The 23,986-nt window shown below is 36.6% G+C and overlaps 1 protein-coding gene across 46 annotated transcripts in view; it reads right to left on the bottom strand.

The window, feature by feature from the left end:
- The window catches only part of CCDC91 (coiled-coil domain containing 91), a 381,232-nt gene that overhangs the window by 24,515 nt on the left and 332,731 nt on the right, over nucleotides 1-23,986 (bottom strand). For 19 of the 46 annotated variants that reach the window (XR_014082451.1, XR_014082450.1, XM_081591781.1 and 16 more), the window contains one exon: nucleotides 16,893-18,012. The exons of 6 other annotated variants lie outside the window; for them this stretch is intronic. Coding sequence is in view for 37 of the 40 variants with exons in the window: in XM_081591781.1 (XP_081447907.1) it covers nucleotides 17,902-18,012 (111 nt within the window). In the remaining 3 variants the exon portion in view is untranslated. Of the gene's footprint in view, nucleotides 1-5,444; nucleotides 5,645-15,332; nucleotides 15,642-16,892; nucleotides 18,013-23,986 lie in introns of those variants that run through there. 21 more of the 46 variants (XR_014082452.1, XM_081591767.1, XM_081591766.1 and 18 more) reach the window with 3 other exon arrangements.

Below are 23,986 nucleotides of genomic sequence, written 5' to 3' on the forward strand. Positions count from 1 at the left end.
TGAAATTCTCTAAGAGGGTAGAACTTATGTTAAGTATTCTATAAAAAGGGAATGGGAGAAAACTTTGGGAGGTTATGGATATGTGTCTATTGGTGATGGTGCTGGTTTCATTGTGAATACTTATCCTCAAACTCAGAAAGTTGCATATTACTAAATATGTGTAGCTTTTACACATCAATCATACCACAACAAAGAGGTTTTTTAAAAAAAGACTGAAATGACAAAACTATCAATAGAAGTCAGGGCTATCTCATGTTCAGCCACCACCCGCTTGAGCATCTCCCGTTTTGTGGAATCCTTTGAAGAGCTGGCAGTGACACATCAAGAAGGAGAGATGAGAACCATATACCTCAAGTGAGTAGCAATCAGTGACGATTCAGAAATAAATATAAACTAAGTCATTTCTTTTCTTTCTTAAATATAACAACAGAAGGTGATTCTTAATGGGCAGAAAAATTTGATTATTTATGGAAAGGGCACTGCTGCTTTCAAAATACAATTACCTATTTTCTTTGCACATTATAGTTGGAGACATTCCATTCAATTTGCAGTTTTTTAAATAAACAAACATAGATCTTAACTATCAGCCAAATAAGGGATGCTTGGTGACTCTTTAATCATAGCATATTGCAGAGTTACTTCTCTCCCCTAATTTCTGTTTCTATGAACAATTTACAGAGTTGTGCAATGTGCAGATGACACATGGAAATCAAAATTATTACTTTCATGTAGACCATGTTGTTTGTTGCCTGTAAATTATCTCCAAATGACTTGGAGCAAGAGTATTCCTTTATGTTGTTTTCAACCAGGAAGAGCTACCTGAAATCATTTCCACCGACTATTCAGTGGAGCTTATTTTGTGTCCTCCTCCACCCCGTTACTCAGGTGGACTATATTGGTTTAGTGTTTCTTCTTAAGGAAAAATTCCACTGGGATACAGAAGAGTTTAGAAACCTTATGGTGAAAGGTAGAGGAAAAAAATACAAAAGCTGTTTGGAAGAAATCTGGGGCATCTTAAAAGTCACTGTAATTAAAACACAACAGTTTTTAATTATCCCAAAGGGGGAAAAATTGCAAGAAACACTCAAAAATGCTAAGTGCTTACCAGTGCTCTGCCATATTAGTTCAAATTGACTCGGACAGATACAATATCTTCAGATGAACTGAAAATTACTTGGAAGGCTTAAAACAAAAGAAAATGCAACATAATTGGGTGGAAAAGTAGTGGGTTTTGAGTCACTGGAGTATGGTTGGTTCTGCCATTGACTAACCGATTGAACTTTGGCAATTCATGGAACTTCTTCGTGACTCAAATTTTGAAACTGCAAAACAGGATACCACCACTTAACCCTGGGTTAAAAGAATGTGTGTAAAGACGGTGTTTTGTTCTCAAATGCTACTCTCCACACCCTCTACTTGTCTGTTTCTCTTCTCTCCATCCAGCGGTAGACAACTGCTTGCTTAACTACACTACACCACTCCCAGCCACCTGCTTCATTTTCATTTTTTATATTCAAATTCTTCCTTAGCATAAGCAAAATTTATAAATTTTGGCTTTTTTAATATTTCCTAAAGATAGCATTCAATGTCATATTTAAAATTAACCCATTAGTATACTTACATTAAGTGTTTCTTCAAATTACTCTGCAAATGAAGAAAAAGTATTGGAGAAGGGGATGGCAACCCACTCCAGTATTCTTCCCTGGAGAATCCCCATGGACAGAGGAGCCTGGTGGGCTACAGTCCATAGGGTTGCAAGAGTCGGACACGACTGAGTGACTAACACACATTCCTCTTGTTACCCCTTGCTTTTTGGTTACCACTGCATCTCTTTGGCCTCTACTACTAGCTAAAGTGCATTCACTGTCCAGATTCTTGACACAGGTGAAGTGGTCAAACATAAGACAGCTTATTGAGGTGTTCTTATGATAAAATCAGTCACTTCTGTAAGGGTTGAGAGAGTCTCCCAGTTGTTTGGGAATGATTAAGTCTCAGCAGTTCTCAAACTTTATTGTGTATTAGAGTCATCTGGAAAACAAATAAAAAATGAAATTTTCTGAAACCTTCTTTAGAAGATTTTGACTCATAACGTTTAGGTAGGGGACCAGGAATCTGCATTTTTAGCAAGTACCCCAGCTGACTCTGATGCAGGTGACCCATCATTAGTGCTCTAGAAATGCTGTTAGAGATTATTTATGCAATTCTAGAGCAAACTGGAGTCTACCCTTGTGGCTTAGATGGTAAAGAGCCCACCTGCAATGTAGGAGACCTGGGTTCAATCCCTGGGTGGGGAAAATCCCCTGGAGGAGGGCATGGCAGTCCACTCCAGTATTCTTGCCTGGAGAATCCCATGGAAGAGAAGCCTAGTGGGCTACAGACCATGGGGTTTCAAGGAGTCAGACATGACTTGAGCATGCCTGTACATTTGCAAATAGGATTTTTTATATTAAAAAATGTGATGACATATGTTATCAGAGCACTGATCCAAGTTTGGATGATAGTTTGTTCACTTGATGCCTGTGTGTCTTAGATAAGTTAGTTAGTCTTACTTTTCTAATATGTGACATGAGAACACCATTAGCTACTCGAAGGAGGTACTGTAGGGTTGAAAAACATGTTTTTAAAAACACTTAAGTCATGAAAAGGATGATAGAAATGTTAATAATAATCTCATTATTGATCATTTATTGATCATTTCAAGAACTAGATTATTCAACTAAATAAAGAAAAGCTAAGGCCAGATTTTCCATAAGTTTCTTTCCCACAAATTAGTATTTTTACTTATGTGAATATGATCAGTATGTCACTGCCCAGTGGCATAGGTAATAGGTCAGAGGCAAGGTGAGGTGCAACTATGAAACAGTTATGTGACTGAATAGCAGTTCTTTGGCATTAATAGTAATTCAATAAAATCTACATTTAATTTAGGACAAAAAACTTCAACTAAGTGTACATACAATGTAATAGTATGTACATAATATGTACACTGGCTTCCCTGATGGCTCAAGATGGTAAAGAATCTGCCTGTAATGAGGGAGACCTGGATTTGATCCCTGGGTTGGGAAGTTCTCCACTCCAGTATTCATGCCTGGAGAATCCCACGGACAGAGGAGCCTGGTGGGCTACAGTCCATGGGGTTGCAAAGAATTGGACATGACTGAGTGACTAGGCACATACAATGTAATAGTAAAATATATGTTTTTTTTTTTATTGCAGTAATTCATTTCAGACAATTTCAACCTGTTCTACAAAAGAAAGAAAAAACAAACAAAATGACCAGTTAGATACTGGATGTAAATGAAATATGTGATTTCCATGTTATCAGGGAACCATTTTTATTCTGTGCAAGACAGTGTCAGGTAGACCACAATTACACTGATTACAAATTTATTCTGTCTGGCTTTTTGAATTTAGTGAAAGACCAACTGAAGAATGTGGTGCCTTGTATCTTTCTCTCTCTCCCCCCTACTCCTTCAAATATATACATACACCTATGTTTAAAACATTCATGCAGACTGAGTGCGTTAAGGATGTATGATGTGTACACACAATGCATGTATGTGCCATTTTCAGATTAACAAATTTTTTTTGGTAATAAAAAAATGTTTTCAGTAAAATTCCCAACATTGACTGGCTCAACAAAACCCTAGGAAGTACTTCTATATGATCTAAAGTCAAGGGGTTGTACCCTCACAATCTTTCTCTCACAGGTATCTTGTGTAGTGACTAGAAATATTAGACACTGAACCAACACTCGTTGTGGACGTTGACTGACCTCTTTGAGACAAGGTCTAATTAGGTATTAGTAAGAATCTTAAGGAAGTTAGTTTATCCTGAGATTTATCTCTTTCTAGTTATATTCAGATAGATTAAGTTCTTCTGCAATAACCAAACTCCCAGATCTCCAACTTAACATACAAGAAAAAAAGTTCATTTCTCATTCAATTAAAGCCATGTATGGACATAGGTCTCTTCCAACAACTGTCTTTCTTGTGGCAACTCAGTGATGTAGGCTGTTTTGATCTTGTGTCTCTACCATTTCAACACAAGGTCTCTTCCGCTGTCACTCAGCAGGGGAAGAGAGCTTTGGGCTAGTGGGTCTGGTAGCGGTAATTGAATGTTTTGGCTTGGACATGATACACTTCAGTTCTGCTCATCGTTCATTAGTATCTCAGCAGTGCCTCATTGAACTGTCGTGGCTTAGTGAAATACAACCCATCCTCCGTCTCAGAAACAGAGAACAACTGGAGAGAATAAGAACAGAAGTCTCCACATACAGCCTGAATGGTTTCCAATAAAACACACAACAGAGTAATTCATTTCTTTTAAGGGAAAAATAACTTAAAAAATAAATAGATTGATGAAGAGACTATTTAATCATAAATGAAATGAACAGCTCTTAGATGCTGATTATGAAGTATTCTGCAATTTGAGTACATAAAAAAATGTAACTAAAGCTAAGTTTAAAATCAACGTGAATTTATTTTAAAATGCCATATATTTAATATTTTAAAGCAACCTATCTTTGTCAACTTATAACTGAAAAATAATTCTAAATAATAATAGAAACTAGGGGGATAGAAGGCCCAATGGTTTTGAGGTAAATCTTCATTGTGTTACTGAATATATGCTATTCAATCATTGAGGCATAAAGCAAACTTTCCTTCCTTTGACCATATACAATTTTCTTTTCTTATGTAATTCTCACAAAAACATTATAATGTAATGTAGTTATAATTTAAATTCCTGTTATGCCAAAGCTTTAGGTATTATGCCGGTGTAGTTTCTGGTCATCTCAAAATCTCTATAAAAGGACTGCCAGGATTGAGTTGATTTTCTGAGAGTTCTTCAGAGTAACTTTTCTCTGGGACTTTTCCAACACTGGATCCCTGATGGATTAAAAAAAATTGACCAGTCCCAAACCTGACACATAAAGCTGACACAAAAAATTTAGAACTAAATTGTTAACATAATTTATGATATTTAGTTTCCTCCTTAGTCACAAAATGGTGATTAAACTTACTGTTCCAGACACTGGAATTGGCTAGAGATCCTTAAACAAGAAGACAAAATTGTATGAATTTATAAGAAATGGAAGCCAGGCTTAATGTTAACCTTTGTGAGAAAGTCTTTAATAATATAATTAATCTTCTTATATGGATGTCATTTAGCATAGTTTGAGATACCATCTGTTATAAGAAAGTTCAAATGCAGTGTTTTCTGGATGTGCTGGACTAGGTCAAGTCTGAATTCCCCTCCAGACCTAGGATTTGATGCGTAGACAGAGCATGCAATTTTGCAATCTGCTGAGCCAGAAGAGGATTTAATACTGTGTTCAAAGCTGTATTCAAATTGTCAAAAAATGTTCAATAAAATAACATTGCAAATCATACTCAGTTAAACTAGCTGGCAAAGGTAGCATAACAAAATTGAGAATTAAAGCATATGAGACGTAGTGTTATTTACATGTTTTCAGGGCTTACGCACTGGGTGGCTCGCTATTTACAAGACAGCAGTTTCCACCCTTCCCCTCTGCTTTAAGGTTTGGTGTGAGGCCAAGTCCTCCATCTGACTTCATCTGAATGTGGTGTAGTTCAGATTAGTGTTTGTCACCACTCTTGACAGCAAACAGGAATTCAGCAGACTAGGGGAGAAGGAGGAAGAGATTAGGGGCTAAGTCTGTTGAAGGTAAACATACCTGAGACAATCACAACAGTGAAATTTGGAGGTTGCATGGTGGTCAGATGTGCATGGCTTAATTTTACCCTAATCCTAACTCTAATTTTAGATAACCGTTGAAGGAAAGAGTGTTTTAGAATTCTCAAAACTTTTGCTCCCACTGGAAAAAAAATCATTTGGGAAAGCATTATTTTCACCCTCTCTGAAGACAAAGTTTTACAGGACTCTAAGCTTCTTACTTGGAATCTAATGGGACATGTGGCTGAAAGATGACAGATCATAAATCTGTTTCAAATAAATGAAGACATGGTTTGACAGAAGAGAAAAACCATGAATCAGAACAAATAGGTCAAAATAACACAAATATTTTTAAAAGCTAAAAAATGACATTCAATCATTATGAAAAACATTAACAAAAATAATAATGAAAAATTTTAAAGATAATAAAAATAGCAATTTTATTCTTTATGAGTACAGAAGATAAACTCTGAAATATTGGCCAGACAATATTTTAATGGCTTTACACATTAACCTAACAGGCTTATGAAGTGAATTCTAGTCTAAAACTGAGGAAACTGAGGCAGAAAACAGGTTAAATACTAAGTTGGTAAATGATGGACCTGAGACTTGAACCCACACATCCAGGCTCCATCCTGCACAACCTGTGCTAATTTATGAAAGGGAAGAATACAAACCTTCTCATTAAGGTTTTTCAATGGAAACAATACTCTCTTGTCTATTTCCAAATTACTTAATATGTGATGTAATTTCTGATGTTAATATCACTGGAGAGCTGTATCAGTTTCAAATAATAGGTAAAATTTGAGAAAAGGAGCTAGTGGTTCTTGGCTCTGTGTTGTGCTCTATGACTAAGATTTATAAGAGAATTAAATTACTTTATTCAAACCTTTTCTATTTCATTCTCTGAAAATGTAAGGTTACAATGCTCATCATACCATCAAGTTCTTATTGTTTGGACTGACAATTTCCCTTAAGAATTGATTAGAGTTTGGGAGAAGATTAGTCTTTTGGAAGACTCTTTATTGTTACATTATATTAGCCAATACTGTAGAAGTTGATCTCTTGACTTCATATTCTTGTCATTTAGCTAATGTAACTCCAGGCTAAATTGCAGTATTGATTTGCTTGAGCTGTGGAATGTAAATCTTTCCCCACCAGGTAAACAAGCGCAATTAAATGGAATTTGGCTTAGAAGGGAAATGATTTTCCCATAACTTTGCCCCATTAGCAGAAACCCTGGCACTCCAATAAGCTACAGGGTTTAGTGCCAGGTGTGATGACGCATCACTCAGCATAATCTGGTTGCCAAGAAGCTAAGCCTGAAATTTGTAAATTCTTTAAGATCATCCGCATCCTTTGGTGGGAGATACATCATAAAAGTGAACCCAAAAAGACTGAGTAGCTTGGTTAAATAAAATAGGTGAATGTAACTGGCAGAAGGAAATGTTTTGCCTTCTGATAAGCATGCTCTTGTCATCAGGTAGACATGGGCTGGAATCTGGCTTTACACCTTATGAAGCGGTGCTTGTAAAGCCATGATCACTGGTGAGTTACTGACCCATTCTCAGCCTTATTTTCCTCTTCTAAAAAAGAACTGCTAAGAGCATTAATTAGCTGTATTTGCCAAGCACAATGCATGACACACAGTAGGAGCTCAGTACATTTATTTTTTAAATGACAAGCTATTTCTCAACAAATTCAATTACTGGGAAAAAAGTGTACATAAAATATTCTTGAAAAACATAACTAATTAGACATTATTTTTATTAATTAAAAATCTATTTTGGAAGTCTGAATCCTTAGTATTCAATTCTGAATGATGAATAAATTGAATTATACTAAACTGACTGAATAATGACATTATTCAATTTCTGCTTAATTTTAAAAATTAAAGTTATATTGATTCTCCAAGTCCCTCTCAAAAGCAAACCAAGACTGAATTTAAACTATTTCCTCAAATCTAGGAGGTGAATTTCTGATGTTTTGGATTATTTTGGCCAAAGATAAATGGCTCTTCTTTGCAGGCACTAAACTAGAAATGCTCCTAGCTCTGAGAGTCATAATAAGTCAGGGGGTTATTCTGACTTAGTAGGTCTTTTACTCTTCAGTCATGATAAAATTAAATACATCAACAGCACTGCCTTCTCAGCCTTCTGCTGATGAGATATCTTTCCTTAAAGAATTTTACATGCATTTGAACTCTTGACCTGCTCAGTCCCCACACTAATCTTAAGAAGGGTGGAAGCGAACAAATTTAACTGTGTTGAAGATCAAGGGTAACAAATCTCATCACTGCTTCTTCCCTGGCAAGAAAATCTCTAGATTCATAATGCACAATATGGTGGCTACTAGTCACATGTGGCTATATAAATTTAAACTAAATTAAATTTAAAAATTAGTTTCCTCAGTCACACAAACCACATTTTAAGTGTTCAGTACTCACCCACAGTAAAGTTCTATGAAGACCTAGAAGGCCTTCTGGAACTAACACCCCAAAAAGATGTCCTTTTCATTATAGGGGACTGGAATGCAAAAGTAGGAAGTCAAGAAACACCTGGCGTAACAGGCAAATTTGGCCTTGGAGTACAGAATGAAGCAGGGCAAAGGCTAATAGAGTTCTGCTAAGAGAACACATTGGTCATAGCAAACACCCTCTTCCAATAACACAAGAGAAGACTCTACACATGGGCATCAACAGATGGTCGACATAGAAATCAGACTGATTATATTCTTTGCAGCCAAAGATGGAGAAGCTCTATACAGTCAGCAAAAACAAGACCGGGAGCTGACTGTGGCTCAGATCATGAACTCCTTATTGCCAAATTCAGACTGAAATTGAAGAAAGTGGAGAAAACCACCAGACCATTCAGGTATGACCTACATCAAATCCCTTATGACTAAAGGTTGAGAAAATGTTGGTCCTTCATGCTGCAAGCCAGGGCTAACTTAGAAAATGCCCAGAACGGCCTGAAACTGCATGTTCCTTTGTAGTACATGCAATACTGGATGAAAAGATTCACCATTGGGTGGGCAGAAAAGGAATATATTTTGCTTCCACTTTTCCCCCCACTGTGAATAAAATCCCTAACCAATCTTGAAAAGGATTATATAAGACAGGGGTCCCCAACCTCCAGGATCTAATGTCTGATGATCTGAGGTAGAGCTGATGTAATAATAATAAAGTGCACAATAAATGTAATGTGCTTGAACCATCCTGAAACCATCTCCCCTGCCAGACAGGCTGGAGACTGCTAAGACATCATGGATATTTTAATGTTGAATTCTATTCCACTGTAAACCTTTAAGGAGAAACATTTTGGTATAGAAAAGTTAATAATTGTAGAGAAGCAGGTCAAACTGAAGCCATATAGAAGGAAAGGATGTGAAAAAGAATGAGTTGGATCCCAAAAGTATATACATACTCATTGCAAACTTGCAAGTTGCAACCATTCATTTACCACTTTCTCCTTTTCTTCAGCCCAATCATAGTTTCACCACCTACATTTGATCATGTTAGTATCTCTGCCCCAGTGACTGAAACCACTGCTGATGATTTGAAACTATTTACTACTTTGTATATGTTCCTAGCATCCAGAGTAAAATTATGAATGTATTTTCCCATAGACACATTAGTTGGTTCAATAAATTTAGGCTTTAGGAAATCATTAGCTGTAATGTGGAGAACTGATGATTTGAGAGCAAGAATGAAAATAAGGACTCACTTAGCAGACTATTTCAAAAGCAGTGTGAAGGACAGGGAAGCCTGAGGTGCTGCAGTCCATGGGGTTGCCAAGAGTGGGACACGACTAAGTGACTGAACAGCAACAAGGCACGAGATGACAAAGGCTTTGGTTAGCGAGGTAGTTGTGAGAATGAATGGAAAAAAGTAGATGAATTCAGGAAAAGTCTTGGAGTATAGCTGACAGGACTAAATTTGAAGTAGGGAGTGAGTAAGAGATAAAAGAGAGAAATGGGGAAGGATGATACATTTGTTGAGATGGGAAATATTACAAAAGACAGAGAAAGACCTCTGGTTGGCAGGGGTGGGGTGGTGAGGAAGAGTGCTGTTTTTGACATGTTGGGTACCACATTAATCAGGCAGATGGATATAGGATTGGACTTAAAAGTCAATGGTCTTTTAGCCTATGGCGAGTATGCAAAGCTGTGGAATCAGAAGAGAAACAGAGAGAGAATAAAGAAATGAGAGCATCCAACAGTCCCATTACATTTAAGATTAAGGTCTATATAACACTGCATTATGGGTTATATAGAATTTTCAGGCTTTAGATTACTTAACATGTGTAACAGAGAATATGCCTTTCAATTTCTAAGGAATAAAGATAAAGACATTTCCGAGCACAAGAATTCGTGTGGGGAACTGCCAGCATTACCAAGGTAGAATCCCTGTGATACTCTGAATTCAATTCATATAAAAGAGAACATGTCTCACTCTCATCAATAACTGTAGCTGGTTATCTGGATTTCTTGGGAGCTAAGACTGGAGTTCTCTGAAAAATTCTGATTTGATATTTCTACCTAGCTTATGTCATTTTATAAAACTGCTGCCAATGTCAGTTTTGATTTGATACAAAGTGTAAAAGTATATGACTTGCTTTATGAGAAAAAAGAAAAGTTATAAGAAAAATAAAGTGTGTTATTATTTTTAGCTACATAAAAAGTCATGAACAAAAAAAATATGGTTTGCCTGTAAAATTATAATGTAGAATTAATTCCAAAAAATAGCTCACTGAGACAATTACTAAAATTGTACTACTTGCATCCCTGTTATATATTTTTTAATAAATCTATAAATCTTTACATTTTTAGAAGTTATGGAAAGGAGACAAAAAGAAAGATACAGAAAATTACAGAAAAGTATGTTTCATAAAGGTTATATGTTTCACAGTATTTGGTGGTTCTAACATTTTTAGAAAAGAATACCTACAAAAAACAGCAAAAACTCAAAATTCATTACTGTACATCTTCTTGCCACAAGACATTTTCTATAATCTGCTTTAGTATATGAACTTGTTAAGTCAGTGATTTGTTCATTCTGTAGCTTCAGTTATTTCTTTTTAAATCAGCTTCCAGACTTTTGAGAACTGAAATCTTTGCCAGGACTGAGTCAAGTTTTCCTGTCTTTTGAATGACTTTGTTCCTTGATCTCTGTGTATTTCTCAAAAATAAAAGACTATCTGAATTCCAGAAAAATAAATGACCCAATCAAAAAATGGGCCAAAGAACTAAATAGACATTTCTCCAAAGAAGACATACAGATGGCTAACTAACACATGAAAAGATGCTCAACATCACTCATTATTAGAGAAATGCAAATCAAAACCACAATGAGGTACCATTTCACACCAGTCAGAATGGCTGCTATCCAAAAGTCTACAAGCAATAACTGTTGGAGAGGGTGTGGAGAAAAGGGAACCCTCTTACACTGTTGGTGGGAATGAAAACTAGTACAGCCACTATGGAGAACAGTGTGGAGATTCCTTAAAAAACTGGGAATAGAACTGCTATATGACCCAGCAATCCCACTGCTGGGCATACACACTGAGGAAACCAGAATTGAAACAGACGCGTGTACCCCAATGTTCATCGCAGCACTGTATACAATAGCCAGGACATGGAAGCAACCTAGATGTCCATCAGCAGACGAATGGATAAGGAAGCTGTGGTACATATACACAATGGAATATTACTCAGCCATTAAAAAGAATACATTTGAATCAGTTCTATGGAGATGGATGAAACTGGAGCCCATTATACAGAGTGAAGTAAGCCAGAAAGAAAAACACCAATACAGTATACTAATGCATATATATGGAATTTGAAAGATGGTAACGATAACCCTATATGCGAGACAGAATAAGAGACACAGATGCATAGAACAGTCTTATGGACTCTGAGGGAGAAGGTGAGGGTGGGACGTTCTGAGAGAATAGCATTGAAACATGTATATTATCATATGTGAAACAGAACACCATTCCAGGTTCGATGCATGAGACAAATGCTCAGGGCTGGGGCAATGGGATGACCCAGAGGGATGGGATGGGGAGGGAGGTGGGAGGGGGGTCCAGGAGGGGGAACACATGTAAACCCATGGCTGATTCATGTCAATGTATGGCAAAAACCACTACAATATTGTAAAGTAATTACCCCAACTAAAATAAATAAATTTATTAAAAAAAATAAAAATAAAAGACTAGTTTGCACCACAGTTGTGAGTCAGAGTGGCAGTCTAAAAGCCTATTAGATATCCTTCAGCATCCATTAACACCAGGACTCATACCACATTGTTCTGAGTATTCCCACTTCTGACCCGATCCATAACCCTCTCTTCTCTTCACCTGTTCCCGTCCCCATCCCTCACCCAGCTCCTGCTGGGTCCTCTGGATCTCCTATTCTTAACTCTAAAATCCTGTGCATACAATCCCTTCTCTAACTTTTCTTCCTTCTTCCTATTGTAGCTGAAACCTGATGGACTAGGACCAGTGAGTCTAGTATTTATAGCTCACTCCCAATACTGGGAGGCCAAGTATAGCTTAGTATCGTAAGAAATTATTTGACATATAATTTTTCATATGGCTTCCCTGGTAGCTCAGCTAGTAAAGAATCAGCCTGCAATGTAGGAGATCCCGTTTCAATTCCTGGATTGGGAAGATTCCCCTGGAGAAGGGATAGGCTACCCACTCCAATATTCTTGGGCTTCCCTGTGGCTCAGACCATAAAGAATCCACCTACAGTGCAGGATATCTGGGTTCGATCCCTGGGTTGAGAGGATCCCTTGGAGGAGGGCATGGCAACCCACTCCAGTATTCTTGCCTGGAGAATCCCCATGGACAGAGGAGCCTGGCGGGCTACAGTCCACGATGTCACGAAGAGTCAGTCACGACTAAGTGACTAAGCATAGCACACAGTCCCTACTTATACTCTTAGGGGGATCTTGTAAATTTGGGTAGCACATTAATTTAGTAGCATTCTAGTAGCTGTGATTTAGTTATCCCATGTAGCATTTGGAAACGCCAGTTCATGTTAAAGTGTTCAAAAGGCAGGTTACTGTTTTATGACAGTTCTTTAACTTTCTCATAGGACTTCATTTCTTATTATACCACAGCAATTTTAGTTATCCCTTTAAATTAGCACTCAGACTCTATTAGCTCAAGTTTAATTTATTACTAATGGAATAATTGATCAATTATTTATGAACTCACTACTATATACCAAGTTCACACACAGGCTAAGTACCAGGATATTCCTTCAGGATATGATAAACAAGACAGATGTGGGCTCTTCCTTCAGAAATATATGTATAAAACAAATAAGAACACATATTATCAATCATAAGTGGCAACTAACACAAAATATTATTTAATTCTGTATGTACTCCATGGGATTCCCTGGTGGCTCAGCAGTATAAGAATCCACTTGCCAATGCAGGAGATGTGAGTTCAACTCTGGGTCGGGAAGATCACCTAGAAAAGGAAACTGCAATCCACTCCAGTATTCTTGCCTGGAAAATTGCATGGACAGAGGGGCCTGGCGGGTCACAGTCCATGGGGTCACAAAGAGTCAGACATGAGTTAGCGACTAAACAACAACAAACACAAAATATTATTTCATTCTATATGTACGCCATAGGAAATTACAATTTAATCTCATTAGAGATAAATTTCTGACAAAATTATATTTTCAGTGCGATCATATGAATCCAATTCCCAACCTAAGAACTATTAATTTATTTGGGCTTCTTGCTCCTCTGAGTAGTCTGGAGACTTAGTAGAGTTGTTTACTGGTAAGTAAACAGAAGACTAGGGGCTAAGTGCTTAGATCCAATAACTCCAGTTTTTTTTTCTTGTAGTTTTATAAATGTCTTCCAGGTATTTACATATTTTTTTTCTTATTCAGGATTTATTATGCAAAGACTTCTTTTAATTTAGCAAATGAGGACTTCTTCTGTCATTCTTTAAAGCATATTAAGCATTTCCTGACTCCAGTCAGTATAACTGTCAGAAAAAAGTTATAATTGTAGATACCTGACTCAGTGCAGAATCGTATCAATCATGGGGACACTGTTCTGCATTTTGATTTCAAAGCAATTACTGAGTAAGGCTTCACTGAACTGCAACATGAATCAGCATTTAGCAAGGCTGAGTTTAAACCTCTATTCCAGATTCTGAGTGACAGAACTTCTAAATAGGGCACTGTTTGTTCACAGTTTTAGGTATCTGTGATTTACTTGGCTTTATTAGACAATAGGGGCTTTGGTTCAGTTATATTTTTAACATTCCTTAAAATAAATCAAAGAATGTTCCCATTTTGGATGAGGATTAGTATGGTGGAGGAAATGAAGAATTTACAAGTGCCAGGTATCCAGGGATTATGAGCTGGGCTCTGTGCTGAACTGCTTTGGTTAATACTTTATTGGTTGCATGTAATAGAAACTGGCTCTGGCTAGCTTAAGGGAAAAAAGTAAGTGGTGCTGGCATATTGGAAGAATATTTGGGTAGTTCAAAGAATCCAAGACTCAGGAAAGACAGTGATCAGGGGACTTCTGCCCTCAGAAGTAGAGTTCATGTCTTGCCCCCTAGGGTAAAATAGTTGAAGTATCTCAGCACAAGAGGTCCAGTTTTGGTCTTCACCTGTGAACCAGCCAATCAGTGTCAGAGGGGCAGAATAATATTGTTTAGCCAGTTGCTTATGGGCAACTGCACCTGTGTTTTGTGGGCAGTTCCCAGAGAAAGGGGGCTTATTGTGAACTGGAGGCCATACCAATGAGGTCTACTCTCTGGGGCATTTTACAAGCTGAATTTTTTTTTTTTTTAAGTCTATTAAACTCACTATTTTCACCTCACAAATGAGAAAATAGTGACTCCATTTGGCTAGGCAACTTGTCCAATGTTCCACAGTTAGAATGTGGCAGGGCTTGAATTCTAAGTAGGCTTATAAAAGGGGGCTAGTCTCCTTCTTTAAAGATTAAAGTAATGTGATGACTATTTGAATAAATATTTCCAGATAATTTCTCACGGAGAGATGTTAGGTATCTGCAGTTTTATACTAGAAAGAATAAAACTGCCTGTTGAAAGATCTGGGGTTGAATCCCACCCCAACTCTATCTGGTCCTCATGGGCAATTAAACACCTAATCTTCTACACTAATCAATATGGATACATCATCTCCTACACAGGGTTATTTCAACGTCACAGGGGTGTTGAGATAATAATGTGAAAATACTTGGTTCAAAGCAGATACTCATTTGTTTTTTGAGGAAATAACTCTTCTAATAATGAAACCTCAAGCATGTTACTAAAAATGGAGTCACAATTTGACAGTGTTTTGTCACTCAAAAAATCTAATTACTCTCTTACCCATAGTCTTTCAAGATGGCACTTTATTCATCTAGACATAAAGGTAGGAAATGCTATAAAAAGTGGTAAGGAAATCATACAACAGGAGGGGAAAGTTTTAGATACAAAACATTTGACTACTTTGAGACTTTCAGCTCATATTTCAGGGAGAATCTCTTATCTTTGGTCACAGTGTTGCAGGGAGGGGGACCCCCTTCAAGGGCCCGAAACTGGGCTCTTGTCTAACACTCAGAAATGAATTGTCTGGGGAGACACATGTGCTGACAAAGCAAGAGATTTTATTGGGAAAGGAGGCCAGGAGGAGAGCAGTAGGGTAAGGGAACCTAGGAGAACTGCTCTGCCACATAGCAGTCTTGTGTTTTGTGGTGATGGCATTAGTTTCTGGGTTGTCTTTAGCCAATCATTCTGACTCAGAGTCCTTCCTGGTGGTGTATGCCTTGTTCAGTCTATACGGATGCCAGTGAGAAGGATTCTGGGAGGTGGTCTGACATGTGATGTCTCCTTTTGACCTTTCCCGAGCTCTTCTGGTTGATGGTTTATTAGTTCCATGTTCCTTACCAGGACCTCCTGTCAAAACAACTCATGCAAATGGTTACTATGGTGCCTGGCCAGGGTGGGTAGTTTCAGTCAGTGTGCTTCCCCTAACAACAGCACAATGCTTAAATTGTGAGAAATTAAATTGTAAGCATTAGATTTAAATGTTTAAGTCTAATTCTCTTAGTGAATGCTACCTGACATGGTTTATGTCCTTCTGATAACCAGAACAAAAAGAGAATTCAGTTCTAAATGTAGAAACCTGTAATTGAATATCACTGTAATTAGCTAATATCACAGATTATTAGCTAATTCAGTTTGGAAGGATAAATGTATTAAATAGTTCTATATCCAGATGATTATTCTCAGTTATCTTCAAGGACAACTCTATGGGATAAAAATATTGTAGCAATATAAGAATTTATTATTGCGCATGGTGGGTGTTCTGCAAATATTCAGAGACTGATCAGTATCAATTTGTTCCAAATTACTTCAGACAATAATTAGTCTATGTCAAGAGCAAAACTAGAACTACAAATGGAAGAAGAAAAAAATAATTCTGTGCTGGTTGGGATAGAAAGAGAGGTGGAGATTATTATATTCTCTTGATACTTCCTCCATCTCTGGGTCTTAGTTTCAGCGACCTTCTACGCTTCATTTTCATTGAACTCATATCTGAGTAACTCATAAAATATCTTATCATTTTAAATTTGATGACAGAGTCAACTGATTTTAAACATGACCATAACATTGTTTTATTGACTTGTCTCTGGATTAAAAGCCCTTTCTCCCCTTTTTAACAATGCTGCATTTCAAATCAGTAGCTTGCTTGCTTTAATTTCTTATTTAAATTTGTAAGATAAAACAACTAAGTAGTCATTAACAATTTAAAGATTCTTGAAGTGAAGTAAAAGTCACTCAGTAGTGTCCAACTCTTTCCACCCCCATTGATTGTTGCCCCCCAGGCTCCTCTGTCTACTGGGATTCTCCAGGCAAGAATACTGGAGTGGGTTGCCATGCCCTCCTCCAGGGGATCTTCCCAACCCAGGGATCAAACCCAGGTCTCCCACATTGTAGGTAGATTCTTTACCATCTGAGCCAATAGGGAAGCCCTTGGTAAATATTATTGAGACATCAGGGAAGCCCTTGGTAAAATAAGCCCTTGGTAAAGATTGTTGGTGGGGGTATAAGTTAAATACATCATCATCTATAGATGTAGAAGTTAGATTTAGAAAAAAAAATTAAAGAAAAAACGTTAAAGTATTAAAAATAACAATAACCAAATAAGATTTGAAGCTTTCTTTATTACACTGAGAAATCCCAGAAAAGTACAAAGCCCATGAAAGTAGGAGCATTTCAGGAAACAAAACAAAAATGTTTGCAAACATTTTAAATGATATTTTAGTTTTGATGTTAAAAGAGAAAACAAAAACCTCATGATTTTGCACTGAAGCACACTGCTCATGAATTAAGTACATCCTGAAGTACTGGGAAAGGATTTCACATCTCATATTTGGACCTGATTCCCTGTTATATTTATATATAACAGGGAATATAAATTCCTTAAGTTATATTCTCTTTCTAGAGATTAAGTTCATGGTGTGATTTGTAAGAAGAAAGATTTTATTGATTCATAGTGACTGTGAAGAACAGAAATAGGAGATAAGCACAGTATACATATATATTTCTTTAAGTGGTACATAAGATTACAGTTGAATTAATTTAATAATCTTCAGTGTTTTTACTTGCTACCAATGAAAATATATGGATCCCACTATAGAAGAGGTTGGTAATATCAGAATGATTCTCTGGCATATCCATTCTTTATAGCTAAGTTACACAGATAAAAAGGTGATGTTGAAAACCATGCTATTTATATCCTCAAAATCAAATAAATGTATGATGACATTCTAGAATCTCATCAGAAGTCACTGTGAAATGATAAGTGAAGATACTTATTATTTTTGCCAGATACAATGTAACAAGCCACCAGAAGCTATAAAGTTTATTTAATTAAATTTTGGTAATTTTCAATGATTTTGAGGGCACATCATACTGTCTGTTGCTGCTACTATTGCTACTAATAAAATAACATTAAATGTAAAGGAGAAAATAAAAGAAAATAAATTAGATCTCTTGTTCTTCTAAATATTGTTCTAGTTTATCCTTGAAGCGGAAACCAATTTTCCAAGGTTTGGAAAAAAAACAAAAACATCTTTATAATTCAGAGCATGTATTTTAGAGGTCTAATGATTTATCCATTGACAGTGTGGGTTAGCTTGTCACGTTTTCTTTATTCAATGTCAACTGGTTCTGTAGCTATTAAAGCACTTAACTGTTTCTGAGCACAGGAAAGGAACAGTTCCAAACTGGACAGGCTTCTTTGGCGGATGACTTGGTCAAGCTGTTGATTTTTTTTTAAAGAGAGAGAGAGAAAGAGAAAAGAATATACTTAGTTGAGGGATAAAGAATAGTATGCCACTGAAGCCCACTAGACAAAACTTTTCAGATGCTGATTTAGAAAATCAAACAGTGCTTTAAACTCAGAGATAGTGCAGTCACTATTTTTGGTCTATCGTCTAAGATGAAATGATAATTGTTACAATTTTATAGTTGATGTTGATATTCAGCTACTGGAAAATACCATAAATTTGATCAGAGTGATTTCAGAAAATATAAAATAGTATTTAAAATACCATTTCTTAATGAATATACAGACAAGACATCCACAAATATCACAAAAACATAAAAGATGCAAAAAACAAAAGAAAAACATAGGGAAAACCAGCATAATTACACCAGGCCTAAGTTTACCTGGAACAAAGGAAAAGTGAGGACATACACAATATCCTAAAATTAGAGAAAGTTCCTGGGAAAGGAGTATTTTAAGGTATATTTGATACTGTTGACACTTAAATTTGACTTGGTCTATCTGTTGAGTCAGAGATTTTTTATTAGGATAATTTTAGTGTGTTAATAACAAATGCAGTGAACAAAATCCTAGAGGTTTAGTAATAAAAGTCATATAAAAACTTTCATGATGTTAAGGATTATTAACTACATCAAAAAAAGTTTCGAATTCTTCTGCCTTAAAAAATGGCTCATGGTATAAAAATAACCACCAACAACATATTATCTACAGGTTATAGAAGAATGGATGAACGCAAAAGAAAGCCAAATAAATTCCATTTCACAATACACAGCTGTCTTATTATTTTTTTTTTGCTTTTTATTTTTATTTATTTATTTTTTTAAATAAATTTATTTATTTTAGTTGGGGACTAATTACTTTACAATATTGTAGTGGTTTTTGCCATACATTGACATGAATCAGCCATGGGTTTACATGTGTTCCCCATCCTGAACCCCCCTCCCACCTCTCTCCCCATCCTATCCCTCTGGGTCATCCCATTGCCCCAGCCCTGAGCATTTGTCTCATGCATCGAACCTGGAGTGGTGTTCTGTTTCACATATGATAATATACATGTTTCAATGCTATTCTCTCAGAACGTCCCACCCTCACCTTCTCCCTCAGAGTCCATAAGACTGTTCTATGCCTCTGTGTCTCTTATTCTGTCTCACATATAGGGTTATCGTTACTGTCTTTCAAATTGTATATATATGCATTAGTATACTGTATTGGTGTTTTTCTTTCTGGCTTACTTCACTCTGTATAATGGGCTCCAGTTTCATCCATCTCCATAGAATTGAATCAAATGTATTCTTTTTAATGGCTAAGTAATATTCCGTTGTGTATATGTACCACAGCTTCCTTATCCATTCGTCTGCTGATGGACATCTAGGTTGTTTTATTTATGTACATATTATAAATAAATATGTCTTATTTATGTCTTATTTATGTATTATGTATGTCTTATTTATTCATGTACTTATTTACATAAATAAGACAGCTGTCTCATTTATGTAAAAGTTGACATATTCCTCCCACAAACTCCCTCAACATAAAGGACAAATCGAAACAAAAATTCTCTAGTAAATTACACATCCATAATCCACTAATTTCTAAAATGACTGAAAAAATGGAAGATTAAAATTTTGATGTATCCTAAGAATTAATCAAAAAGAATACAGTATATTTATCAAAATCCTCATGTAAAAAGATTGAAAACTACTAAAACTCCCTCTAACATTAGGGACTTTAATGTACATACAGAAACAGGATTCTTGCTTATCCTTTTTCCTCATTTTTTTTTTTCCGTTCCTCTCTCAAATGATAACTTTTATACCTTCTGCTTACAAGTCTCTATTAAGTAAGACAGTTCTTTATAAGGTAAACTGCAAGTGAGCAGAGAGCTTCTCTGTCTTGATGACTATTGTACCTCAGCATTAGAAGAAGGTCTGGTCACATGTTACACATCCCATAAATATTTTCTGAGATTGAATGAATCAATAAATACTTAACCCAAACAGAGCAAAGCAATCTACTAGGAAATGATAGGCACACTTTTAATTCTAAAAGTAAAAACATGCCTAACAATCTCAAAGCTATATAGTAGACATTTGAAACTTTTATTTTTATTTTTCATTTTAATACGCATAAAGCATACTGAAAGCTAATTATTTGAAGTTTTAAAAAATTATTTTGCACTTGGTGCAAATTCAAATAGCACAGAAGGGTATATCAACACCCAGGTCTAGTACATTTCTAGTGGTTTCTATCTACTTTGGATGTTTCCAGGCATTTAAAGATGGGTTTTAAAAAATATTTGGTCCAGATGCTATAATTGTTAACCATGGGAGGGTTTACATAATCACTTTGTTCCACTGCCATTACTGGAAATTTTTCCTATCTCATTTTTTAAGAAATTGCTTGACTGTATTCCATGATTTATTTAGCCACTATCCCATTGACAGACATGTAAGTTTATTTCAATTTTGCCTTATTTTCACAGCAACAAAGAAATTTCAACCTGGGTGCACTCCCTTCAGATGTTCAAGGGTTTCTAGAGGGATTCTAATACATGGATTTTTCTACATCATAAGGTTTGGAGAGTTTATTTTTAGATGCAAAGTAATATGATGATATATGATATAATATCATATAATATAACTGTGGTTGAACATGTTAATATGTTCACATGGGCACTGTGTGAAGAAAAGGCTATGACAGGAGCAAGACAAAAAAATCAAGAGATACAATATACAAGGCAGTCAGTAAATGTGTGAAAAATAAACACAATTAACAAAAAAATCTCATTAATAGAGAAAAGTATAACACTTCTGATACTTCTAGGTAATTGACCAAAAAAATTACAGCCAATGGTGATCAGACACAGACTTCTCTCTTAGATGCCAGAGTACTTATAATTCATTTTTTTTCTACTGTCAGTGCAGTTGCTGTTTTCAGTGTTCCAGAATCCAGAGGAGCCAGCAGCATTCTTCATGGGGAATGCCAGTGTTCTGATTAGACACCTAGCCAGTCACCTCTGTTCATCCATCCATATCCAGTCCTTTTAAAAAATTATTTGCTTTTTATTAATGGAAGATTCTTTCAATTCTGTAATGCTTTGTAATTTTCAAAAGTTTTACACGGATGATTTCATATAATCTCATAATAACCCTGTTTTTTTCTTCTACCTTTACGTTGCCTCTTTTCCCTTCCCTTTCCCCAGAGGCAACCAGCAGTGTTCTTATATATGTGAGTCTGCATCTTTTTTGTTTTATTCACAAGTTTATTGTATTTTTTAGATTTCACATATAAGTGATACCATATAGTATTTGTCTTTCTCTTTCTTACTTACTTCACTTAATATGCCCTCCAAGTCCATCCATGCTGCTGCAGATGGCAAAATTTCATTCTTTTTTTATTGCTGATCAATATTCCATTGTGTGTGTCTATATATACATCTTCTTTACTATTCATCTGTTGATGGACATTGAGGTTGCTTCTATACCTTGGCTAGTATAAATAATGCTGGAATGAACATTTGGGTACATGTATCTTTTCAAATTAGTGTTTTCGTTTTCAACTATATACCCAGGAGTGGAATTGCTGCGTGATATGGTAGTTCCATTTTTAGTTTTTTGAGAAACCTCCATATTGTTTTCCACAGTGGCTGCACCAATTTACATTCCCACCAACAGTGTATGAGAGTTCAGTGTTCTCCACATCCTCACCAATATTTGCAATTTCTATTCTTTTCAATGACAGTCATTCTGGCAGGTGTGAGGTGATATCGCATCATGGTTTTGATTTGCATTTCCCTGATGATTAGTGATGTTGATCATCTTTTCATGTGTTTGTCTGCTGTCTGCATTTCCTCTTTGAAAAAAATGTCTATTCAGTTCTTCCACTCATTTTTAATCAGGTTGTTTGACAGGATTTGCATATTTTAAATTGTGATAGTTATTACCAAATTGCTTTCCAGAGCAAGTGACAATGAAAGTTGCTCAGTCGTGTCTGACTCTTCACGACCAGAACAGAATACTGGAGTGGGTAGCTGTTCCCTTCTCCAGGGAATGTTCCCAACCCAGGGATTGACCCGGGTCTCCTGCACTGCAGGCGGATTCTTTACCGTCTGAGCCACCTATTAGTCCCAGATGTAGTGTACAAAAGGACTGGTTTTCCCTGTTTTCTTTGTCTAAACCATTGTATAATTTTCCATTTTATATTTATAATTTAATATATATAATGGATTATTTTTATTACTTATTTAAAAATTATACTATTGACAGACATTTGGATTGTTCCTAAACTTTTGCTTTTATACTAGCAAAATGCTGTCAGTTCAGTAGCGAACACTTATCACACAGACCTCTGTATGCTACAATATCTTATAGAAATAGCTTTAGCCGAAAAACATGTCATCTGCATTGCTACTTCTATCGTAAAGCAGGTTTCCAAATATGCCTGAATCTTTCTTCAGGCTCCCTATTCTGCTTCCACAGACAGTTCACCCTATCCCTATGTAAATGTCAGTCCTCTGTCACTTAAGTAGGGTGAGACTCTTTGTGACCCCATGAACTGTTGTAGCCCAAAAGGCTCCTCTGTCCATGGGATTCTCCAGGCAAGAATACTGGAGTGTGTTCCCATGCCCTCCTCCAGGGAATCTTCCTGACACAAGGATTGAACACAAGTCTCCCACATCTCCTGCACTGCAGGCAGATTCTTTACCACTGGTGGACTTCTTGGTCGCACAGATGGTAAAGAATCTGCTTGCCGTGCATGAGACTTGGGTTCAATTCCTGAGTCGGGAAGATCCCCTGGAGAAAGGAATGGCAACCCACTCCATATTCTTCCCTTGAAAATTTCATGGACAGAGGAGCCTGGTGGGCTACAGTCCATAGGTTCACAGAGTTGGAAACGACCGAGAGACTAACACTTTCACTTTCTTTACCACTGGGGAAGCCCATGGAAATATGCTCTTTTAATTACTACAACTGTGTAAATAAATTTTAGCATATCACATACACCTACCATTTTACCAATCATACCATCTAATACTTTAGAAGAATATAAACTAGTTCAGTTCAGTTCAGTCGCTCAGTCATGTCCGACTCTTTGCGACCCCATGAACTGCAGCACGCCAGGCCTCCCTGTCCATCACCAACTCCTGGAGTTTACTGAAACTCATGTGCATCAAGTCCGTGATGCCATCCAACCATCTCATCCTCTGTCGTCCCCTTCTCCTCCCGGCTTCAATCTTTCCTAGCATCAGGGTCTTTTCCAATAAGTCAGCTCTTCACATCAGGTGGCCAAAGTATTGGAGTTTCAGCTTCAACATCAGTCCTTCCAATGAACACCAAGGACTGATCTCCTTTAGGATGGACTGGCTGGATCTCCCTGCAGTCCAAGGGACTCTCAGGAGTCTTCTCCAACACCACAGTTCAAAAGCACCAATTCTTCGGTGCTCAGCTTTCTGTACAGTCCAACTCTTCACATCCATACATGACCACTGGAAAACCATAGCCTTGACTAGATGGACCTTTGTTGACAAAGTAATGTCTCTGCTTTTTAATATGCTGTCTAGGTTGGTCATAACTTTCCTTCCAAGGAGTAAGTGTCTTTTAATTTCATGGCTGCAGTCACTATCTGCAGTGATTCTGGAGCCCAGAAAAATAAAGTCAGCCACTGTTTCCACTGTTTCCCCATCTATTCACTCATTTATTCAATATTTATTCTGTACCTACTATGTGCCAAGCACTGCTTCAGGCACTAGACAAACAGAGTGGTAAAGAAGACTATTCTCTGCGACTGTACACTTTATATTTTAGTTTGAAGAGACAACAAATTAATATTCTTCAGGTGGAGATCAACACTATAAAACATAACAAAGTAGAGCAGAGGATTTGACAGAGGCAGAGAAGAGATCTTTTTGGAGGGATGGTTATAGAACACCACTTGGAAAAGGCGGTAA

Source organism: Giraffa tippelskirchi, chromosome 4 (assembly GCF_054371585.1).
Source record: "Giraffa tippelskirchi isolate mGirTip1 chromosome 4, T2T-mGirTip1v1.2.pri, whole genome shotgun sequence".
Classification (NCBI taxonomy): domain Eukaryota; kingdom Metazoa; phylum Chordata; class Mammalia; order Artiodactyla; family Giraffidae; genus Giraffa; species Giraffa tippelskirchi.